The sequence below is a fragment of the Aedes aegypti genome, chromosome 1 (assembly GCF_002204515.2).
Source record: "Aedes aegypti strain LVP_AGWG chromosome 1, AaegL5.0 Primary Assembly, whole genome shotgun sequence".
In the NCBI taxonomy this organism is placed as follows: Eukaryota; Metazoa; Arthropoda; class Insecta; order Diptera; family Culicidae; genus Aedes; species Aedes aegypti.
This window is the reverse complement of record NC_035107.1, coordinates 148,146,328-148,165,917: the sequence shown is the minus strand read 5'-3', so window position 1 is coordinate 148,165,917 and position 19,590 is coordinate 148,146,328. Positions and strand designations below refer to the sequence as shown.

The following is a 19,590-nucleotide window of genomic DNA, read 5'->3' as shown; positions in this document are numbered from 1 at the left end:
TACAAACTCTAGTGGAATTAAATGGTACAGTACTAAATTCGGATTTTTCATCTACTGTCAATTGATGTTTCTTTCCAAACGGAACACTGGCATGTTTCAAGCGACCAACGACTCTGAGCAAGCCTTCACGATCGATGAAAAGGTTCAAGGATAATAATTTGCTTTTCGTCGTTCGCCCAGATTTCAATATTCGTAACTCGTCTGCAAACCCTTCGTGTTGAGTCAGCTTGATAATTTTCTGCGAGGCGGAGCGTAACTTGATAACTGTCAAGAATCCTATGCTCCTCAGGGATTTGTTTTTCTGACTGCAGTTGTTTAGGAAGCGATATATGTATGCCACCACGCACTGAAGCCGTTCGAAGTCATTGTATCTGGTCAACAACTCACTTGGATGTACCAGAACTGAAAAGTTAGTCAGAACTGGGTCGCGTATCTCTAGTTGTTCCTCGTTGAACGGAACGGATTCGAGGTGTTGGTACCTGTAGCTGGCGTTGTGTAGCATTGACGGACCGTTCCACCAAATGGATAATTGTTTCAGTGCCGGCGCATTCATCCCACGAGATGCTAAATCAGCCGGGCTTTTGTGCTGATGTACCGCCACTCTAAACTGCGCGGCATCTGAGTCGAGACGAGTCGCTCTCACCTCGAGTGACGTGAGATGCCTAATGTTAATCAAATGAGAGCGAGTCGACAATTGTCACCTCATTCGTCTCGTCTCACCTCACACGCCGCGCAGAATAAGCACAACTGTTTTTTTTCAATTCCAGGTCTTGTGCAAACCTCTTCTTCAACTGTTGGAAGCGTCTGTCTGCCAAATGCATTGAGAGATAGCTGGTTGACGGTGCTTCGGAAGGCAAGCCGAGCAACGAAGCGTCCATATTCTCGGTATTTTCTACTGACGCACGTCAATTTTGTTCTTCGGAAGAATGCTGTCAGTTCATCGGAAGAATAGCTGTCAGTAGAGGAACCGTAGGTAGTCCAGCCGGTTGATTAACGATAACTTGCTGTTGTTCGGCGGCTATAGCGACACCATGCATCCGGGAATCAACAACCTGTTGCATTCGATATGCTTCCATGGTAGAGCAAATCGCCACTCGTATCTATTCATAAAGTAGTTCGAAAACTATAAAATAGCCTTCTTGATCGACACGTTGATCAGGAAACGGAGTTTAAATCTCATTGAAATTATACTCGTCATAACAGGCAACAATCCGACGCAGATAAGTCTCCAAATGGTGAACTGGGTTCGCAAGTACGTTCTTTATTCGTTACAGTTTCGCAGCCACAGCTTGCCTCCTGAATTCGAACTCGTTCATCTTCTGCTCAATAGGGCTAAGCTTTTTTTGCTTCTTTTGATCCGCAATCGGCGTATGCGTATTTTTATTTTTCACTGTTTTTGCCACTGTTCTTCTTGGCATTAACGTCCCCACTGGGACGGAGCCGGCTACTCAGCTTAGTGTTCTTATGAGCACTTCCACAGTTATTAACTGAGAGCTTTCTTTGCCGAAGTTGCCATTTTCGCATTCGTATATCGTGTGGCAGGAACGATGATACTCTATGCCCAGGGAAGTCAAGGAAATTTCCTGTTGCGGGAACATAGAGGCACTTCGGGACTGAACTCTTGAGCAGCTCGCAAACTCGGGGGTGGTGGTGCGAAACAGCTAAAAGTTGTTGAGTTTATTTTATTAGATTTAAGAGTTCATAGTTGTGAGTACTTACATTTTTCAGTTAGATTCATGTTTCAATAGTAGCATTTGCCTCAATATTCGCGTGACATATGTCTTTTAATCTGTGTATGAATTTTAGGTTAGCTTAAGTCATTTTACGTATAACTGTAATTTTAGGCACAACAACTTACTGTGATAATCTGTATAGAGTTTAAGTTTAGTTCTCGAAGATTTCATTATGTTTGATTAATTATTAACTGTAAAAACAAATATTGCAGTAAGACTAATTCAATTTTTAACTTGTTATTTTACTATGTCGTACTCGATAACAAACAGGTCGAGTCGTTATTCTGCTCCCTTTCTCCCTGACATTCCTCAACCTATCTTCGGGTGCTGTCATTCTGTCGCGGTGACATTTTGCGGCAGTGCTGGAAAAGATCCTGGACCGACCGGGAATCGAACCCAGACACCTTCAGCATGGCTTTGCTTTGTAGCCGCGGACTCTAACCACTTGGCTAAGGAAGGCCCCACTGCCACTGTGCAGACTGCAAATTAGCCAGTCTTTTTTTCGCTTTGTTTGTCTCACTGAATGTTCACGGCCAGTACAAGGCAATTGTCGACACAACTATCAGCGGCTATGCTAGTAATCATTTCCGGCCAGCTTCCTGGGAAGTCAACGCATTCTTCTTCGACGAAAATACTGGCATGGTGGCAGCGAAGGATGATCTACCATTTTTTAAAACATTTCTGATTTTTTTCAATGGTTTTCACTTGAGACACAGACAAAAAAAGTCGGAATGATACGACTCTTTGATTGAAAAGAAAAACTTGCTATAATGGGTTTTAATTACGGAAATGATTGAATAACGCGATGAGATGATGAAACCAAACTGAACAAAATACAATTTTATTTTGAATAACTCTCAAGAGTAGCGTGATTCACTACATATGCAGGGCAAAAAAATAATCGTGAATAAGCATGTGTTGGCGCGTTAACCCGTGGCCAACTCCGGTCGGGTCGGGGTGGACTGTATTTCGGGGCGGATGAAAGGAAACACATCACTACTTCACACTCTACACTTTATTCTCTGCACTTATTCGTTGGCTAACTATTTCTTCTCGTGGGTTTTCTGCACGTTCCGTACGGAACAGCATGGTAAAGCATAAAATATAATAATTCGGGGAACAATTTTTAAGCATCCTCATCATTGAATAAGTAATATATCGTACACTAACTAGTATATTCGTTTTTCTTCGTGTAAGCGCTACCAGCCCTTCGAATGATTTTCTTTGTCGTCCAAGGCATTTAATTTGATTCTGTTTAACTATTCCAGCGGACTTTATGGAAGCGGCACATTTCGGAGGCGGCGAGGAAGATGGAGAGGATCGTGGCAGGGATCGTAAAACAGTAATCGAGGAAATGATTGCCGAGTCGAAGCGCCGCAAAGCGGAAAAACAACGCGAAAATGACGAAGTGTACGAAATGACACAAAAACTAGATCAAAACTGGCAGAGTCTCATGTCAGTTGTTGGAGACCATATGAAGGGGGACAGCGTTCGGCCACAGCTGGACGATTACGACAAAATTATGCGGGAAATGATCTTCGAACGAAGAGGAGCTCCGGCAGACAAGCTGAAATCAGAGGAAGAGCTAGCCAACATCGAGAAACAGAAGCTAGAAAAGCTGGAACGAGAAAGATTGGCAAGAATGAAGGGGGATGATGTGGAAGCTAAGGGGAATCATCGGTCGGCGGATGATTTGGACGATGGATATTTGTTGCAGCCGATTGATGGTAACGAAGAAGCATCTTACAATGAAGCAGATGTAGACGCCGAAGATGGACTCTACAATCCACGCCAAATTAGTGAAGAAGGCAAGGAAGATAAGGCCGACGTGGAAGATGAGTCGGATGATGAAGACTCGGAGGCTGGATCAGAAGATGAAGTATCTGAAGATGAATCAGAAGACGGCGTCGACAATCTTTCTGACCTCAAAGAAGATTCCGAGAGTGAAGAGGAAGTTGCGGCCACAGAAATGAATAAACAATCGAAACAGCCAGATCCGGAGACTCAAGCGGCCAAGCAAGCTCGGGAAAAAGCAGAAGCCGAGTTGCCATTTACATTTGAGCTGCCTCGAAAGTACGAACAGTTGGAAGAACTACTGCAGCGACGATCATCGGCAGAACAACTCGTCATACTTGATAGAATGGTTAAGTCAAACAATGCAAAGTTTTCTCGCGAAAACAAACAAAAAATGGTGTCGCTTTATGCATTTTTGCTTCAACATCTAAACGACCTTTTCGCAGCTGTCGGACTGGAATCGCTTCATGACAATTTCCGCCTTCTGGATGGCCTGTCACCGTTTCTCTACGATCTTGCCAAGATAAACCCAACCGAAACGTCCCAATGTTTCTTGGATGTAATCAAAGAAAAACAGGAAGAGTATCGTAAAAAACCTCGACTGTATCCTCATTTGAATAGCCTGATTTTCCTTAAACTAGTCCCCGTATTGTTCTCTGCATCGGATTTCCGCCATCCCGTTGTAACTCCAGCGCTTGTGTTCATCAGTCAGCTTCTGTCCAGGTGCCAGGTGCGAAATCGGAAAGATGTCACCTCCGGTCTGTTCCTCGTTATGACGGTTCTCGAATGCGTCGAACAGTCCAAACGGTTCCTCCCAGCAGCGATAAACTTCCTAAACGGAGTCCTGTATCTATGCTTTCGGAAACGTTCGATCACCGTAGTTCCAGTGGTGCCACCATTCAAATCGTCTGCGCCGTTGAATAATTTGCTAGCTCTGGACGAGAGTACCAAAAACTGCGACGAAAAGGAATACGCCCTACACTGTGAGGATTTCTTCATTGAAGATGTAGACGATTCATTCAAGTTACGAACGTTGAGCGCAGCTCTGGAGATGATCGCTAGATCCTTCCGGCAGTTGCGCGATACTTCAGGTAGGTCATTCATTACTGTCAATAATTAATCACTAATTTAATTGCGCTTCCTATCACCAGAGTCTATGAATGGAGAGTTGCGCGAAGAATGAAACCAAATCTACCTATCGAACTGTCAAACTGTCTACCTACCTATCGAGCAGACCAGCAAAACAGATAGGGGCTGTTTTCGAAGACGAAGAAGAACAACCATTCAAAGAAGTCTCTTCGCGCAACTCTCCATTCATAGACTCTGCCTATCACCATTGGTGAACTTACATTTGTACGCCCCTTGGTCAACGTCAAAGTTTATCTTTTTTGTTATTACTATACAAGCTAACGTTCAACACACTAGACGATCCCAAAAGGATTATTTTTGAATTTGTATGGCGATTACATTAACAGGGTATCTAATACCTGGAAAACATGGAAAACCTGGAATTCTCAGGGAATTTTATCCAACCTGGAAAAAACTGCCCATAAACGCATAATTGTCCCATGTGAATAGGAAATCCAGCAAACATGGGACTGACATGCGTTTATGGGCAGAAAACCTGGAATGCTCAGGGAATTTTGACTACACTCAGGGAAATAATTTTGAAACAGTAATTCATGGTTGAATATGTCCACGATAAACTATTTCGAAACTAGCACACTCTATTTAATATAAAAAAATTCGGCAGCGCCGCTTAAAAATGTTACTTGAATGATTCAGTTCATTAATAAACTTGGACGTTTTTTTGTGAAATGCTTTCAAATAATTCACCATATATTTATTGTAATGTACTAAAATTATCGATTATTCGTAGTTCCGGAAAAAAATATCTGTTGCAGGTTATGAATCTGCATGATTAAAATTTTCAAAGGTAGCAGTAATATTGCACAGCTTAACAAAGATAACATTTCTGCGTGTCTCAAAGATCACATCATGTGCCTAGTAAATTTGGGGTTGGTGAATTAGAAGTTGATTTCGATAATGTTCCAACACATTACATTTTTGAACTACAGGTCCTCAAAGTTGTATAAAATGGTGTTTTTAATGTTGAAAGTTAAACTATGATTGGTATATAGTGATCTAACTCACCAATAATCATCAGAATAGAATTATGTAGGATTCAATTTGGTTTGAATGCACGAATAAATGTTGAAGAAATCGATTTTTTCAACATGCCGCCATCGTCACACAAAATTATTCGTTCCTATATATGGCAAGATACCATACTTTTCTAATACATCAACAAATAACTTTTGAGCTTTGAAAGTATCATGAAATTTTGTTAAAAAATATTCTCTAACACATTAACTTTGAATTCTTTAGTAAGTTGACTGTACTGCCCATAACTGCATAACAGTCACATTCGACATTTTTGACAAATTGGAGTTAATACCATCGAGAGTCATCAAATGATAAATACTTTCGATCAACTTTATGAAATCTGTGAGATTGTTCTAGAAAATTCGAAAAAAATACCAAGTTGTTTTGTCACATTGGTAATTATAACCGCATAACAGTCACATTGAGATTATAAATGAGCCTCGTAATGTAATACAGTCGACTCTCCACATCTCGATGTTCTACATCTCGATATCTCTCCGTATGTCGATGATTTCATAAGTCCCTTCAGTCTGCATACATTCTCATTCTCCATATCTCGATATCCTCCTTATCTCGATATCTCCATATCTCGATGCGTTTCTGTTGGTTTTTCGTTCGCAATTTTCTCTCCGTATGTCGATATGACCAATATCGAAGGTAACTAGACCAAAATTTTGGGATTCAAAACAAATTAGGAGCGCAAAATGACGTCTGTTTGTGTATTATATTTCTTGGCAACGGAGTGTTTTTCAATCTAGTATTCATCCAACATTTGTTCTTTGTCTCGATCTCTCCCTATCTCGATGGTCCCTTCGATATCGAGATGTGGAGAGGCGACTGTAGCAATGAAATTTATATCAGAATTATTTTCTGACTATTTCTCCAGAATGAGATATGAGTTGTACAAAATATCAGCCTCAAATAAGCACTTTTGAGTTCCTAGTATTTTCTTTGAAATTTTAGTTTCCTCCCATACTGCAATAAAATGCACACTTGGTATTCCATTTATTCAATGCCTACTTTTGTCGAATGTTATAAATATGCAGTTATGGGCAGTGTAGTCGTTAAACAATGCCTTTCAACACCCAATACCTACCTCAAAAAAATAGAAAATATTTTTGAAAACGGTCAAGGTTTCAGTAACTCTAATTTAAGTAATGATTGAAACAAAGAAAATGTTCCGCAGTGTAATTGATTAATGTAAAAGATTGACGCATACACTAGTAAAATTAATACTTTTAATGGTACTTCTGTTCTGACCAGACTAGCTGTTTAGAGCCCGCTCTCAGAATATTTTTAAGCATTCCTGTTTTTCGTAGAAATTCTAATGAAATACAAAAAAAAAAAAACAACATTTTATGCCTTTGCAGAGTTGGTAGGAGGTCTGTTTTTAAGATACTTGGTGTCTATTTCAATACAAGTTTTGAAAAAGTTTCTATTTTTGGAGGAAGATCTCTAAAGTTTCTGTTTTTTGAACTAAATGGTCTCTAAAGTCACTATATTCATTATATCGCTTGCAGTTAATCCTGATGCAAAATTATACACAGTAACATTCAGAGACTATAATGAGACTATTCAACAGGCTCATCTAGATTTTTTTCTCAGATCCCTCGAGGAAAAGCTTCAAGAAATATCCCAGTAATTCCAAGAGATTTGATCTGGAATGCTTTCAAAGATGTTCTCTAAAATTTTGTATAGAGTTCTCTCTACCAATTATCCCAGAAATTCATCCAGCGTTTTTTCGAAGGATGCTTAGAAGAATTTCTCCAGGTTATGCTCCCGTAAAATCTTCATTTATTTCATTGATTTATTTTTTCAAAAACTATCGCAAACTATGCACTAATTCTTTAATCGATTCCTCCAGTTGTTGCTCTAAAGATTTTTCCAAAGATATGTAGATACATATCTTCAAGAAAACTCACAAAGATTTATTCCATAGTTTTGAAAAAAATCGCTTAGAAATTTTTCCAAGAAACCCCACAAAAATTCCTACGCTTTTTCATGTGAAATCCTTTAGAGTTCATCCATGGTTACTTCCAGGAATTGCTCCAAAAGTTTCTTGAGGAGGAAATTTATTAGGAAGGAAAGGTTTCCCAATAAACTCGATCGTCGATTTATCATAATGCTCCTATCAAGGATGGAAAAAAATCAGCTCTAACGACAAACAACACGGTATCTGAATGATCCAAGAGGGCCGTCGCTCTTGCAGCAACATGATTTCAACACCTCACCACGCGCGTTGATCATAGATATATCGAGCATCCGATGAACTGTTTGTCGTAGGACAAAGGGTTTGTCGGATATTGTAACATGTTGCGATTAATGCGAATCAATTCAAAATTCACGGATAAACTCTCTCACATACCACGCACGATTGCCTCTCAGATGATAAACGACAAGCTAGGAGACAAATCGTGGAGTGCAATCAGAAAAATCCTCCAAAATTATGACTTTGATTCGCGAACAATTGATCGTCAGCTCACAGGCCGAGCGATTCATTTTTCGCGGAGCGGAGTTTGTTGTGATGGCTTGACGACTAAGGGTTTGTCGTTGTTGCTATGATCGCATGATAAAGAACAACCACGATGCATCATTTGTGTTATCATGATCACTAGATTTCCATCCTTGGCTCCTATAGATTTTTTTCTAGGAGCTTCTTCAGCATTTCATCCAAACGTTTTCCAATGAATTTCTTGAATAACATACCCTTGGAATCTTCTAAAGTTTATTTAAGGTTCTACGCCAGTTAACACCACTGCAAATTTTCCAGTAATTACTCCCAGCAGTCTTACACAAACTTCTTTGGAAATTTCTTCCGACGTAATTCAAGGAATTATAATTCAGAAAATCCTACGGGATAAGCTATTCGATTGATTTTTGTTTTTAATATCTTAACAATTGATCTAGGAAATCTGTTGTGAAACGAGCAGAATTGAAAATGCATCGGTCGGACCGGCTAGCAACATAAAAACGCCACAAATAGCTTAAATCATTGTGCAAATTTTTTATTCAGCATACTGTTCATCATCACCCTTATCTGCCTTCTATTCCCTAACTCTGACTTGCTTTCTTCTTCATTCCATTAATTTTCTTATACTAGTGGTACTCACGAAACACTTCTTGGGTACACCCTTGTTTCCTACTGAATATCTGCATCCTGCACCTCTTGCCTCACACCGACTCGTCAACGCAACTGTCCGGGTGCCGATCACCGGCGAACTGAAGTCTGCGCCTAGCTTCTACGGCACGCTTCGCTCTCTGTGTACGGCCACAGAAGCGGGATTGGCGCCTACTGATGGTGAATGGTCTTGACGTTCCTGAGCGTCCCTTGCTCTTACGCTTAAACGGTTCGCTGCCGTGATCCACTCCCTGCGTCCGATTGCACACAGTCGTCCGATCTGAATGCACTCCGAGAGCTTTGAAGCTGTAATAATAAAAAGAAAAGCCCTGGCACGTTCCTCCAGCTAGCATCGTCGCAAGTCATCAAATTCGAATGAGGCTACTCACTTCCAGTGGAAGGCTTTTCTGTCCTGCACAACTCTCGCAGACGGCCGATGGCCAGTCTAGCTTTTACTGAGATAGATGGATCTGTAAGGAGAGCACTTCGTTAATCCTTCTGCAGGCTTTTGCGATGGAAATGACTTACGAAGGTGATTACCGCCAATTTCGGTGGTCGTGAGTCAGCGCAATTGGAGCCGATACTGTCTAGTGGCGTCGTCGGCGAGCCTTCCGTGCTGGTATCCCTCTGTAGGTGCTAGTTGCAGTTAAGCTGATTCAGACCGTCCAACAGCTCGGGGACCGAAGTGCGTGCTTTGAAATAAAGGAAAACGTCACTGATGACTGGTTCTTTCCGGAGCTGCTGGTGGCTTTTTTTCACCTCGGAGTCAATGATTCCGTCCGTGGCACAGTATTTTGATCGGCCGAAATCGTGAACTTAATTCTGTAGCACCTTTAAACGTGATTTTTTCGGAATGGTGTCTTCGGACGAAAATTTTCTAAAAATATAGCACATATATTGACGGTAAATGTTAGTTCGCAACTTCGCCACGGGCGGCGCTGCGAAAATATTTTTTTTAATGACGATCTTTAAATATGATGTCTTTGGCAAAGTTGTAGATATTTCAAATACAAACAACTTTGCCAAAGACACCTAGTGTGTATTCAGCCGCATTCCCAAAATACGGGAGTATTTTATAAACGACCCCTTAAACTAGTTTTTCTCGTTTATTTTGAAAATACGAAGTTTCCGGTAGCAACAATGTTCTACAAAATTATGTAAACAGTCAAAATTAATCATTCTCTAGGAGACACTGGGTTTCTAAAGATCAAAGAAAAGCAGTTATAACCGTTTAAGTGCAAAAATCAGTCATTTTTGGGGTCCATGTATTTATTCGGTTGGCAGTTGGTTGTAAATGTCGATAGTGTCATTAGTATCCACGTTTATTCCTTTTACTTAGAGGAAGTTTCATCAATGACTCTTATTACCCTGAAGTACTTAGTTATGTGATGGGTAGAGGGCTATGTGACTCCAAACTTCTTCTTTTTCTTCTTCTTGACACATTCTTCATCTTTATACACACACTCAATAGGTTCCAAATACTTTTATGAAGAGAGTTCCCAATTAGTCTTTACAAAATGACTCACCATACAACTATTTTTCGCTTGCAGTTTTAGCTATTTTTCGTACATGGACACTACAGTAAGTGCAAGTTATGCATATTTGGTGAAATATTCTGTTGAGAAAAGAATAAATCATTGAATCACTATTCTGTGAATCAAAACAGTGTTTAAATGTTAACGCAATTCTTATGGTTGCAACACTTATTTACAAAATGATCTGATATTGAGGCACTTGCTTGATTTTGAATTTGATACATCACTTAATTTGCTACTCACCGCATCGTCCTTGCACGTGTCATGTAGTAAACACTAGCCTGCTAGTTTATCTTTTTGGTCATTTAGTGCTATTATTCGACCAATTAAGCGTGTCAGCTGTATAATTCTAGCACGCAGAACGAATTAATGTGCTATTTGGTTACTTGGGATGTACGAAAAAACGCAAAAATCTCAAGTGAAAAATAGTTGTAGGGCGAGCCATTTCGTAAAGCCTCTTTTCAGGAGATTGAGAACTTTCTTCAAAAATGTATTTGGAACCTATTGATTGTGCATAATGATGAAGAATGTGTCAAGAAGAAGCAAAAGAAGACGTATGGAGCCACATAGCCCTCTATCCATTATATAACTAAGTACTACAGAGTAATAAGAGTCATTGACGATACTTCCTCTAAGTAAAAGGGGTACTCGTGGATACTAATGACACTATCGACATTTACAACTACTAATGATGTATTTTGAATCCTACTTGGTTTCATCTGCTACCAGCTGTTACTATTCATATTTATTTGCAATTATAATTTTCACAGTGTAACTTTGGTTGAATTTTTTTGAACGTGTTGCATAGTTTTTACTGTGGGGCTTGTAGACGGATACGATTACCTTTGGCAACACTTTGTCGCGAGAAATAAATCACTTGTAAAAACGATTTCGATCAATACAGACGCGTTGAAAATACAGTCCGTTGAAGTTTTTGATTTGATCGCGGAATCCGAGAAAACATTGGTCCGTATCGAGGCGGATGTGCCGCGTTAAATTATAGAAATGGAATTTGATCGGTCGTCGTGCTAGTGATTTTGATTCCTGTCTCTGGAAGAATTCAGGAAATCGAAAAGCCAGCCAAAGCGGCTGAGTTTTTTTGTGAAGTGTTGTTAGCAGGCGATCGAAAAACTGACGAAAGGCTGCCATGTTGAATGGCTGGAAGTAGTTGCGCGTTCGCTGTGAATGGAGTCTTTCGATGAAAACGGTGCTGAAAACTTGAATTCGATTTGAGAAGATTGAAGAATTGCAAATTTCCGTTGCAGTAAAGAACGCAGCGGAGATTGAAATTGTGTTTTGATGATCCGAGATCAGTAGTGCTGCAGTTCGGAAGAAGAGAAAAGTGAAAATCGGTCTAATTGATTGCCATGTGGAGTCCAGCGACTCCATCTTGAAAGTGAATTGTAGCAGGGTTCTGTTCGTTGAAACGAAAAATTCGTCGCTGGTGTTATTTGGCGACTGAAGTGTGATCCCAATTTAAATTGGATGTGCCACGAAGGCAGAAAAGAAATTTCAGCTTTTTTGTGAAAAGTGGTGAAGATGCGATCCGAGGCAGGTTGCTGCTGCTGCTGCTCGGTAGAAGATCAGTGAAAAGAAAAAGAAGAAGCATTTCCGAAGCCAGCAAATTTTGCGACTCCATTTTGGATGGTGTAGAAATTGTGTTGGTGAACAGTGAGGCAATTCGATAATCGGATGAAAAGGAAAGTGCCGATTCTGAAGAAGTGAGCGAAAAAAGACGGAATTTAATTTGAATGAAGTGAAGTGCTATGCAGCTGAGCTCCGGCAAGCTGAAACGGATTTTATTTTCGACTCCCGTTGCCTCTCCAGCTGCATCTCCCGTGTTCCACACACCGAGAACCTGTCTTGGTGGAGCGACATCATTTGTGAGTGTACGAGATCAACGAAACGAACAGCAGGCTCGCCGTGAGCAAACCAAAATGGCTGAAACGTTGGCCTCGTTGGAGCAGTGTCTCTCCACAACACAAGGTAAGGTGGAACGAATCAGACGCGCCATCCAAATTGCGAACGGAGATGTCGGTAAGTTCAATATTCACGCTCTTAAATTGTACGTTGAGACTGTTACGAATGCGTACAGTGAGTATAATGCGATCATGAACCGAGTCTTCATAGCGGATCCTACAAAGGGAGAAGAATTCGAACAGAAATTAATTGATTTCGAAGAAGTGTATGAGTTTGTACGGATCTCGCTGGACGAAATGATTGATCAGCTTGAACAAGAACAACGAGCAATTTCTTATTATCAGAGCCAACCTGGCGGCAGTGGTTTGGGGACTCCAATGCAAGTTGTGCCATCCCTTTTGCTACAGCAGACTCCATTACCGACCTTTGACGGTCGGTATGAAGGTTGGTACAAGTTCAAAGACCGGTTCATTGACATCGTTGATAAATGCGTAGGGGATTCTCCTGCTACAAAGCTTCACTACTTAGATGAGGCTTTGGTAGGCAAGGCAGCAGGAGCAATAGATCAGCAAACGTTGCAGGACAATAACTACGAAGGAGCGTGGAGGATTTTAACGAAAAGGTTTGAGAATCTGCGTATGGTCGTTCAAGCATACATCCGATAACTGCTGAATCTAAAGCCTATGACCAAGGGTACCCACGGGGAACTTAGGGCTTTGCTAGATGTCGTGGAAAAACGGATCGAATCTCTTGCATTCCACAAACTAAAAATGACGGATCAGTTGTCCGAGTCCATAGTAGTGCATTTACTGATCTCGAAATTGGATGCCGATACTAGGAAGGCATGGGAAGCTACCGTGAATGGTAACCTACCGGTCTACAAGGAAACAGTGGATTTTTTGCGAAAGTATTGCTACATACTAGAAAGATGCGAAGATTCTTCCCATTCCGGAAGATCTAGACCAGTGGCGTCCAGCTTTAAGAGTTGTACACCTGCAGCTTCGGTCAGAGCACATGCGGCTACAGCGCAGCATGGAAGATGTCCGATTTGTGAAAACGATCATTCAATCGAAGCGTGTGACATGTTCAAGAAGTTGAGCGTGAGCAGTCGATATGCAAAAGCTAAGCAGTGTGGGCTTTGCTTTACATGCCTGAAAAGAGGACATCGAACAACCAATTGCAAGATTGATACCAGCAAGTTGTGTGAATGCCAGAAAAAACACCATCCCTTAATGCATACTGATGAGAAAACCGAAAGGACGGAGACGGCAACGGGTAAAGCGAAGGTGAAATCGGTCGTCACGAGCTCGTCGGTCACGAAGGATCCACCGAAGGTCATCGCTCAGAGTGAGGTTCCAGTGTTGCAGATTTCGGCAGAGAAGCAAGTGTTGTTGGCAACGGCGGTTGTTGATGTCATCGCACACATGCCGTGTACTTCTGGACTCTGGTGCAAGGGCGAATTTTGTATCTCAGAGAATGAGCGACTTGCTATGCCTACGTAAGGAAAGCGTGGACATCCCAATTGTTGAAGTCAACGGAACTCGTACATCAGTGAATTTCAGAGTTCATGCCACCGTGAAGTCTAGGACATCGAACTTCGTACTTCCCCTAGATTTTCTGATAGTGCCTCGAGTAACAAGCGCACTACCTCTCGTACATTTCGACGCTTCGACTTGGCCGAATCCGGAGCAGTTGCCGCTGGCGGATCCAACTTTCTTCTGCTCAAGACATGTGGATATGCTTATCGGAGCAGGTGTTTTCTTCAACCTGATGGGAGCAGGAAAAATTCGAATGTCAGATGAACTTCCTATACTGCAGGAAAGTCAGCTGGGATGGTTAGTGGCAGGATCTATTAATACCGAACTCGCTGTTCCCACAGTCAACGTTTACCAAGCTTCGATCAATGATAAGAAGGATGAACAGTTGAAAATTGATTTGGAGCGTTTTTGGATGATCGACGAACAAATAAGCGAGCCGTTGAGCGATGATTGCGAAAAGCATTTCCGTGCATCGTATTCCAGAAGAGACGACGGCAGATACGTCGTGCAACTTCCTTTCAGGAAAGACGCTGACCAATTGGGAGATTCCAGAGCCCAGGCCGAAAGGAGATTCAAGGCGTTAGAGGACAGACTGGAGAAGCACCCCGATTTGAAAAAGATGTATTCGGATTTTGTGAACGAATATTTAGAACTAGGCCATGCCATGCCGCAGAAACCGAATCAGGCGATGGATACTACTTACCGCATCATTGCGTACTCAAACCAGAAAGCTCAACGACGAGATTGCGGGTAGTATTTGATGTGTCCGCGAAGACGACCAATGATTTGTCACTAAATGACATTTTGATGGACGCTCCAACAGTTCAGAAACCTCTTTTCGATATTATCCTGCAATGGCGGCTCCACAAATTCGTCTTCTCCGCGGACATTCAGCGTATGTACAGGCAGATTGTGGTAAATGAAGCGCATACCAAGTTCCAAAGATGTTTGTGGCGCGATGACAGAACGCAGTCAATCAAGGATTTGGAACTGTCGAGAGTTACGTACGGCATTGGACCAGCTGGATTCCTAGCAACTCGGTGCTTAGTCCAGTTGGCTGACGACGAACGTGAGGGATACCCGGAAGCGAGTGCTGTTCTGTTGAAGACATTCTACGTCGATGACGCGCTTTCGGGAGCAAGCACATTAGAAGAAGCAAGGCGACTACGTGAGGATTTGCAGCTGTTGCTGAACAAGGGCGGTTTCAAACTGCATAAGTGGTGCGCCAATGATCCACAAATACTTGATGGCGTGCCCGTCGAGGATCGTGAAAAACAACTCAGTTTTGAAGACAGAAATGTGAACGGGATCATTAAAACGCTGGGCCTACTATGGGACCCGGTGACCGATAATTTCTTGTTCCGAGTAAAGCCCATGACGAATACAGGAGTTCCGACTAAGCGTGAAGTTTTATCCGAGATTGCGCGATTATTTGATCCCCTCGGTGTTCTGGGGCCGATTGTAGTCTTGGCCAAAATGGTATTGCAGCAGCTTTGGCGCAAGATGATAGACTGGGATGATCCGATCCCGGACGAAGAGCTTGATATCTGGAGTAGACTAAGATCGGAGTTGTGCAGCGTGAACGACATGGAGATCCCGAGGCGTGTGACAATAGACAATCCGACAACCTTTGAGCTTCATGGGTTTTCGGACGCATCCACAAAGGCGTACGGATGCTGCGTGTATCTGAAAACTGTAGCTGCTGATGGTATGGTGGAGGTGCGACTTCTGTGCGGAAAATCAAGAGTGGCTCCGCTTAAGGAGTCTGAACGAAAGGAGAGGGATGGAGCTGCGCCAGCGGAAATGACCGTACCAAGATTGGAGCTTTGTGCTGCGGTATTGCTGGCTAGGCAGATGAAAACAGTGCGCGAAACCGTAGATGTCGATATCAATCGAGTAGTTCTATGGTCGGACTCAAAAATAGCGATTTGTTGGTTGAAGAAGATCAAACCAGAACAATTGGTATTTGTGAAGAATCGGGTTACGGAAATATTGAAGTTGAATCCGGACACTGAGTGGAACTATGTTAGCACGAAGGAAAACCCAGCGGACCTAGTATCGCGTGGGGTGCAACCGAATGAACTAATGCGTAGTGAACTGTGGTGGAATGGGCCGAATTTCCTTCGTACTATGAATGATGAGTGGCCTCAACAAGGCGAAGATAATGAAAAGCAGAATGCAAATGAAGAAAGTGTTGTAACTGGTGCAGTCGTGACCTCATCCAAGATAAATCGTCTCCACGAAGTGATTTTGTCGTGCAGCAGTTTTAGAAGGCTTCAGCGAGTATTTGCTTACGTGTGTCGGTTTATCCATAATTGTCGGGCGAGGAAGCTTGGCAACCAGAAGAGATCCGGAAATATTGGAGTGTTGGATTGGCGTGATTCAGTCTATTGTATGGTGCGCATTGTCCAAGGAAGCGTGTACCATGATGAGATCAGCAGGATTCAACAAGGGAAACAAGTGAAGGGAAAGCTGAGAAATGTCAACCCAATTTTCAACGAAAATGATAGGCTGTTGAGAGTCGGTGGTCGTGTCATACATTCCGATTTGCCGAGAGATCAGAAACATCCGATGATCATACCTGTACGACATCATTTCACGGATATCGTCATCGAAGCACTTCACAAGGAACAGTTACATGCTGGTCAGAATGGATTACTGGCAAAAATCAGAGAACAATTTTGGCCGGTGAACGCCAAGCGCACAGTCAATCGAGTGTTAAGAAGATGTGTAAGGTGTTTCCGTGTTAACCCAGAGATGTGCAACAGTATATGGGCGATCTTCCCAGCGCACGTGTAACCATCGCCCAACCGTTTGAGAAAACAGGTGTGGATTACGCAGGGCCGTTCATGATTAAACAAGGAAGGTCAAAGGCACCAATTAAGGCATACGTTTGCCTTTTTGTGTATGTGCACGAAAGCCATTCACCTGGAATTGGTGAGCTCTATGACAACAGATGGTTTCCTTGGAGCATTACAGCGCTTTGTCGCACGACGCGGAAATGTGTCTGACATATACTCAGATAATGGCTCCAATTTCATTGGTGCTAGACGAGAGCTCCAAGAATTTCTACATCTATTGAAGTCTCAGATACTGGAGGAAAAGGTGACAAGTTTCTGTCAGCCCAGAGGAACGAATTGGCATTTCATGCCTCCAAGAGCTCCCCATCAAGGGGGCTTATGGGAAGCCGGAGTTAAGGCGATGAAGACACATCTGTACAGAACGTTGAAGGAGGCCTATTTGACATACGAGGAGATGGTAACTTTGTTGGTTCAAATTGAAGCCATTCTCAACTCTCGGCCATTGGTTGAACAGAGTAACGATCCAACTGACTTCAAGGCGCTCAGCCTGGGCATTTTTTGGTGGGAAGAGAGTTGACGGCCATCGCTGAACCGGGCTACACTGATCTGAAACAATCGACACTCTCCAGATACCAGCTGATACAGCAACGGAAGCAGTCATTCTGGCGCAGATGGTCTGATGAATACATTACTGGTTTGCAGAAACGAGGAAAGTGGTACAAGAGTCCTGATCTTCTACGCAATGGACTTCTTGTATTACTAAAGGAAGAGAATCTCCCACCGCAAACGTGGAAACTTGGGAGAATTGTAGAAGTACGACCCGGCAAGGATGGAATCATACGCGTGGTGTCCATAAAGACAAGCAGTGGTGTTTACGTGCGGCCAACCACCCAGATCGCAGTGCTGCCAATACGTGATGAAGATGAGTAGAGCCATCCGGCTCCGGGGGGTGAATGTTACTATTCATATTGATTTGCAATTATAATTTTCACAGTGTAACTTTGGTTGAATTTTTTTGAACGTGTTGCATAGTTTTTACTGTGGGGCTTGTAGACGGATACGATTACCTCTGGCAACACTTTGTCGCGAAAAATAAATCACTTGTAAAAACGATTTCGATCAATACAGACGCGTTGAAAATACAGTCCGTTGAAGTTTTTGATTTGATCGCGGAATCCGAGAAAACACCAGCTGCCACCCGAATAAATACACGGACCCCAAAAATGACTGATTTTTGCACTTAAACGGTTATAACTGCTTTTCCTTAATCTTTAGAAACCTAGTGTCTTCTAGAGAATGAATCTTTTTGACTGTTTACATAATTTTGTAGAACATTGTTGCTACCGGAAACTTCGTATTTTCAAAATAAACAAGAAAAACTAGTTTTAGGAGGTCGTTCATAAAATACTCCCGTATTTTGGAAATGCGGCTGAATACACACTAGGTGTCTTTAGGAAAATTGTTTGTATTTGAATTATCTACAACTTTGCCAAAGACATCATATTTAAAGATCGTCATTTAAAAAAATATATTTTCGCAACGTCGCCCCGTTGCGAACTAACATTTACCGTCAATATATGCGCTATATTTTTAGAAAATTTTCGTCCGAAGACACCATTCCGAAAAAATCACGTTTAAAGGTGCTACAGATTTCGACCGATCGAAATACTGTGCATTGCCTAGTCCGTCTGAGTATTGGTCCTGGTAGAAGGGAAACTTGGCAAAAGCCAGAGGGTTCAGCCTTAACAAGTAAAGCTGTCAGGCAGCTCCAACTGAATGCAATACAAAATTTGTAGTAATTTCCATACAAACTTTGAACGGCTTGTGCAGTCTCAGTTTTCATCCCAAATAAGCTCAAATGTTGGGAGGAAACTCAGAATTTGATCTAGAAACGGATGAGCGGTGTGAAGCAAAACCGACTTTTGAACCACCCTACTGGCTTAGTGTATTACCCATTATGGCAACCCCTGATGGCGGGGACCCACCTGTGGCCAATCGCACGCTACAGCACTACATATAGAATTAAATTACGGTTCCAAACAATTCCTAACTCAAAGTTTTTCATTTACTATTTCTTTGCAGCCGTTCACCAGCTGTCCATCGAAGTCATACGAAGTCTGGAACGCCTCGACGAGGAACTACTCCCGGCGGTTCTTAAAGTTTCGCTCAACGAAACGCTAAATACAGTGAAGGCGCTACATCTGCGACCCCTCCTGTTCCTGCTTGCCCCGGAACAGAAACCGAAACCACTGCGGCTGTTGGAGCCGAAGATTGAAGCCGTGTACGACGATATCCGTCGAAGGCCGAAGAACCAGCAGCTCTCCGATCGTGACAAGCGCCGAAAGCTTCAGCAGAAAGTTAAGAAAGAATCCCGCGCTGCAGCACGTGAAATCAGACAGGATAACGAGTTTATCGCCAAATTACAGTTCAAACAGCGGGCAGCCAGCGACCGCGAGCGGAGGGAGAAAGTCAAACGGATATTCTCCGACGCCACTACGCAGCAAGGCGAGCTTAAGTCGCTCGACCGGAAGGCCAAATACAAGAAGTGAACTACAGGCGCAATGCACGCTTGTCGCTTGTAGAAGAAAAATAAAAGATCATGTAAGTAATTTAAAACTTTTGTTATATGTGTATCGTTGATGAAAGAAAGCCTATGGATGATGTACCGATAAATGATGGAAGGGAAGGCAGTTGGCTAAAAAATAACACTACGGGCTGCCTTTTCCGATGGTAAAACTCCAACTCACCAGCTGACCCCTAATTCATGGTGTGATGCGGCTTCATGCTTATAGTGCCTAGGAATGAATGGTTAGGGAGGTCTAAATGAAACCTAAACGTTAACGGAGCCTGTGAAGTACCATGGCGCCCTCCAAAGTATTGTGCCCATCCTGTGCTACCCGGAGCAATGGGGTATTATTTAGTAGTTGAGGCCCGGTTCACATCAACTACTAAATAATAACATATTCATAATCCCACCATTATTTA

At 42.4% G+C, this 19,590-nt stretch overlaps 1 protein-coding gene across 1 annotated transcript in view; it reads left to right on the top strand.

The window, feature by feature from the left end:
* Positions 1-19,221, top strand: part of LOC5579213 (nucleolar protein 14 homolog) — a 32,707-nt gene extending 13,486 nt beyond the window's left edge. Inside the window, exons 2-3 of the mRNA XM_001657290.2 lie at positions 3,002-4,618; positions 18,688-19,221. Coding sequence (XP_001657340.2) covers positions 3,002-4,618; positions 18,688-19,154 — 2,084 coding nt within the window. The 3' untranslated portion in view covers positions 19,155-19,221. The remainder of the gene's footprint in view (positions 1-3,001; positions 4,619-18,687) is intronic.
* Positions 19,222-19,590: the final 369 nt, after the last annotated feature.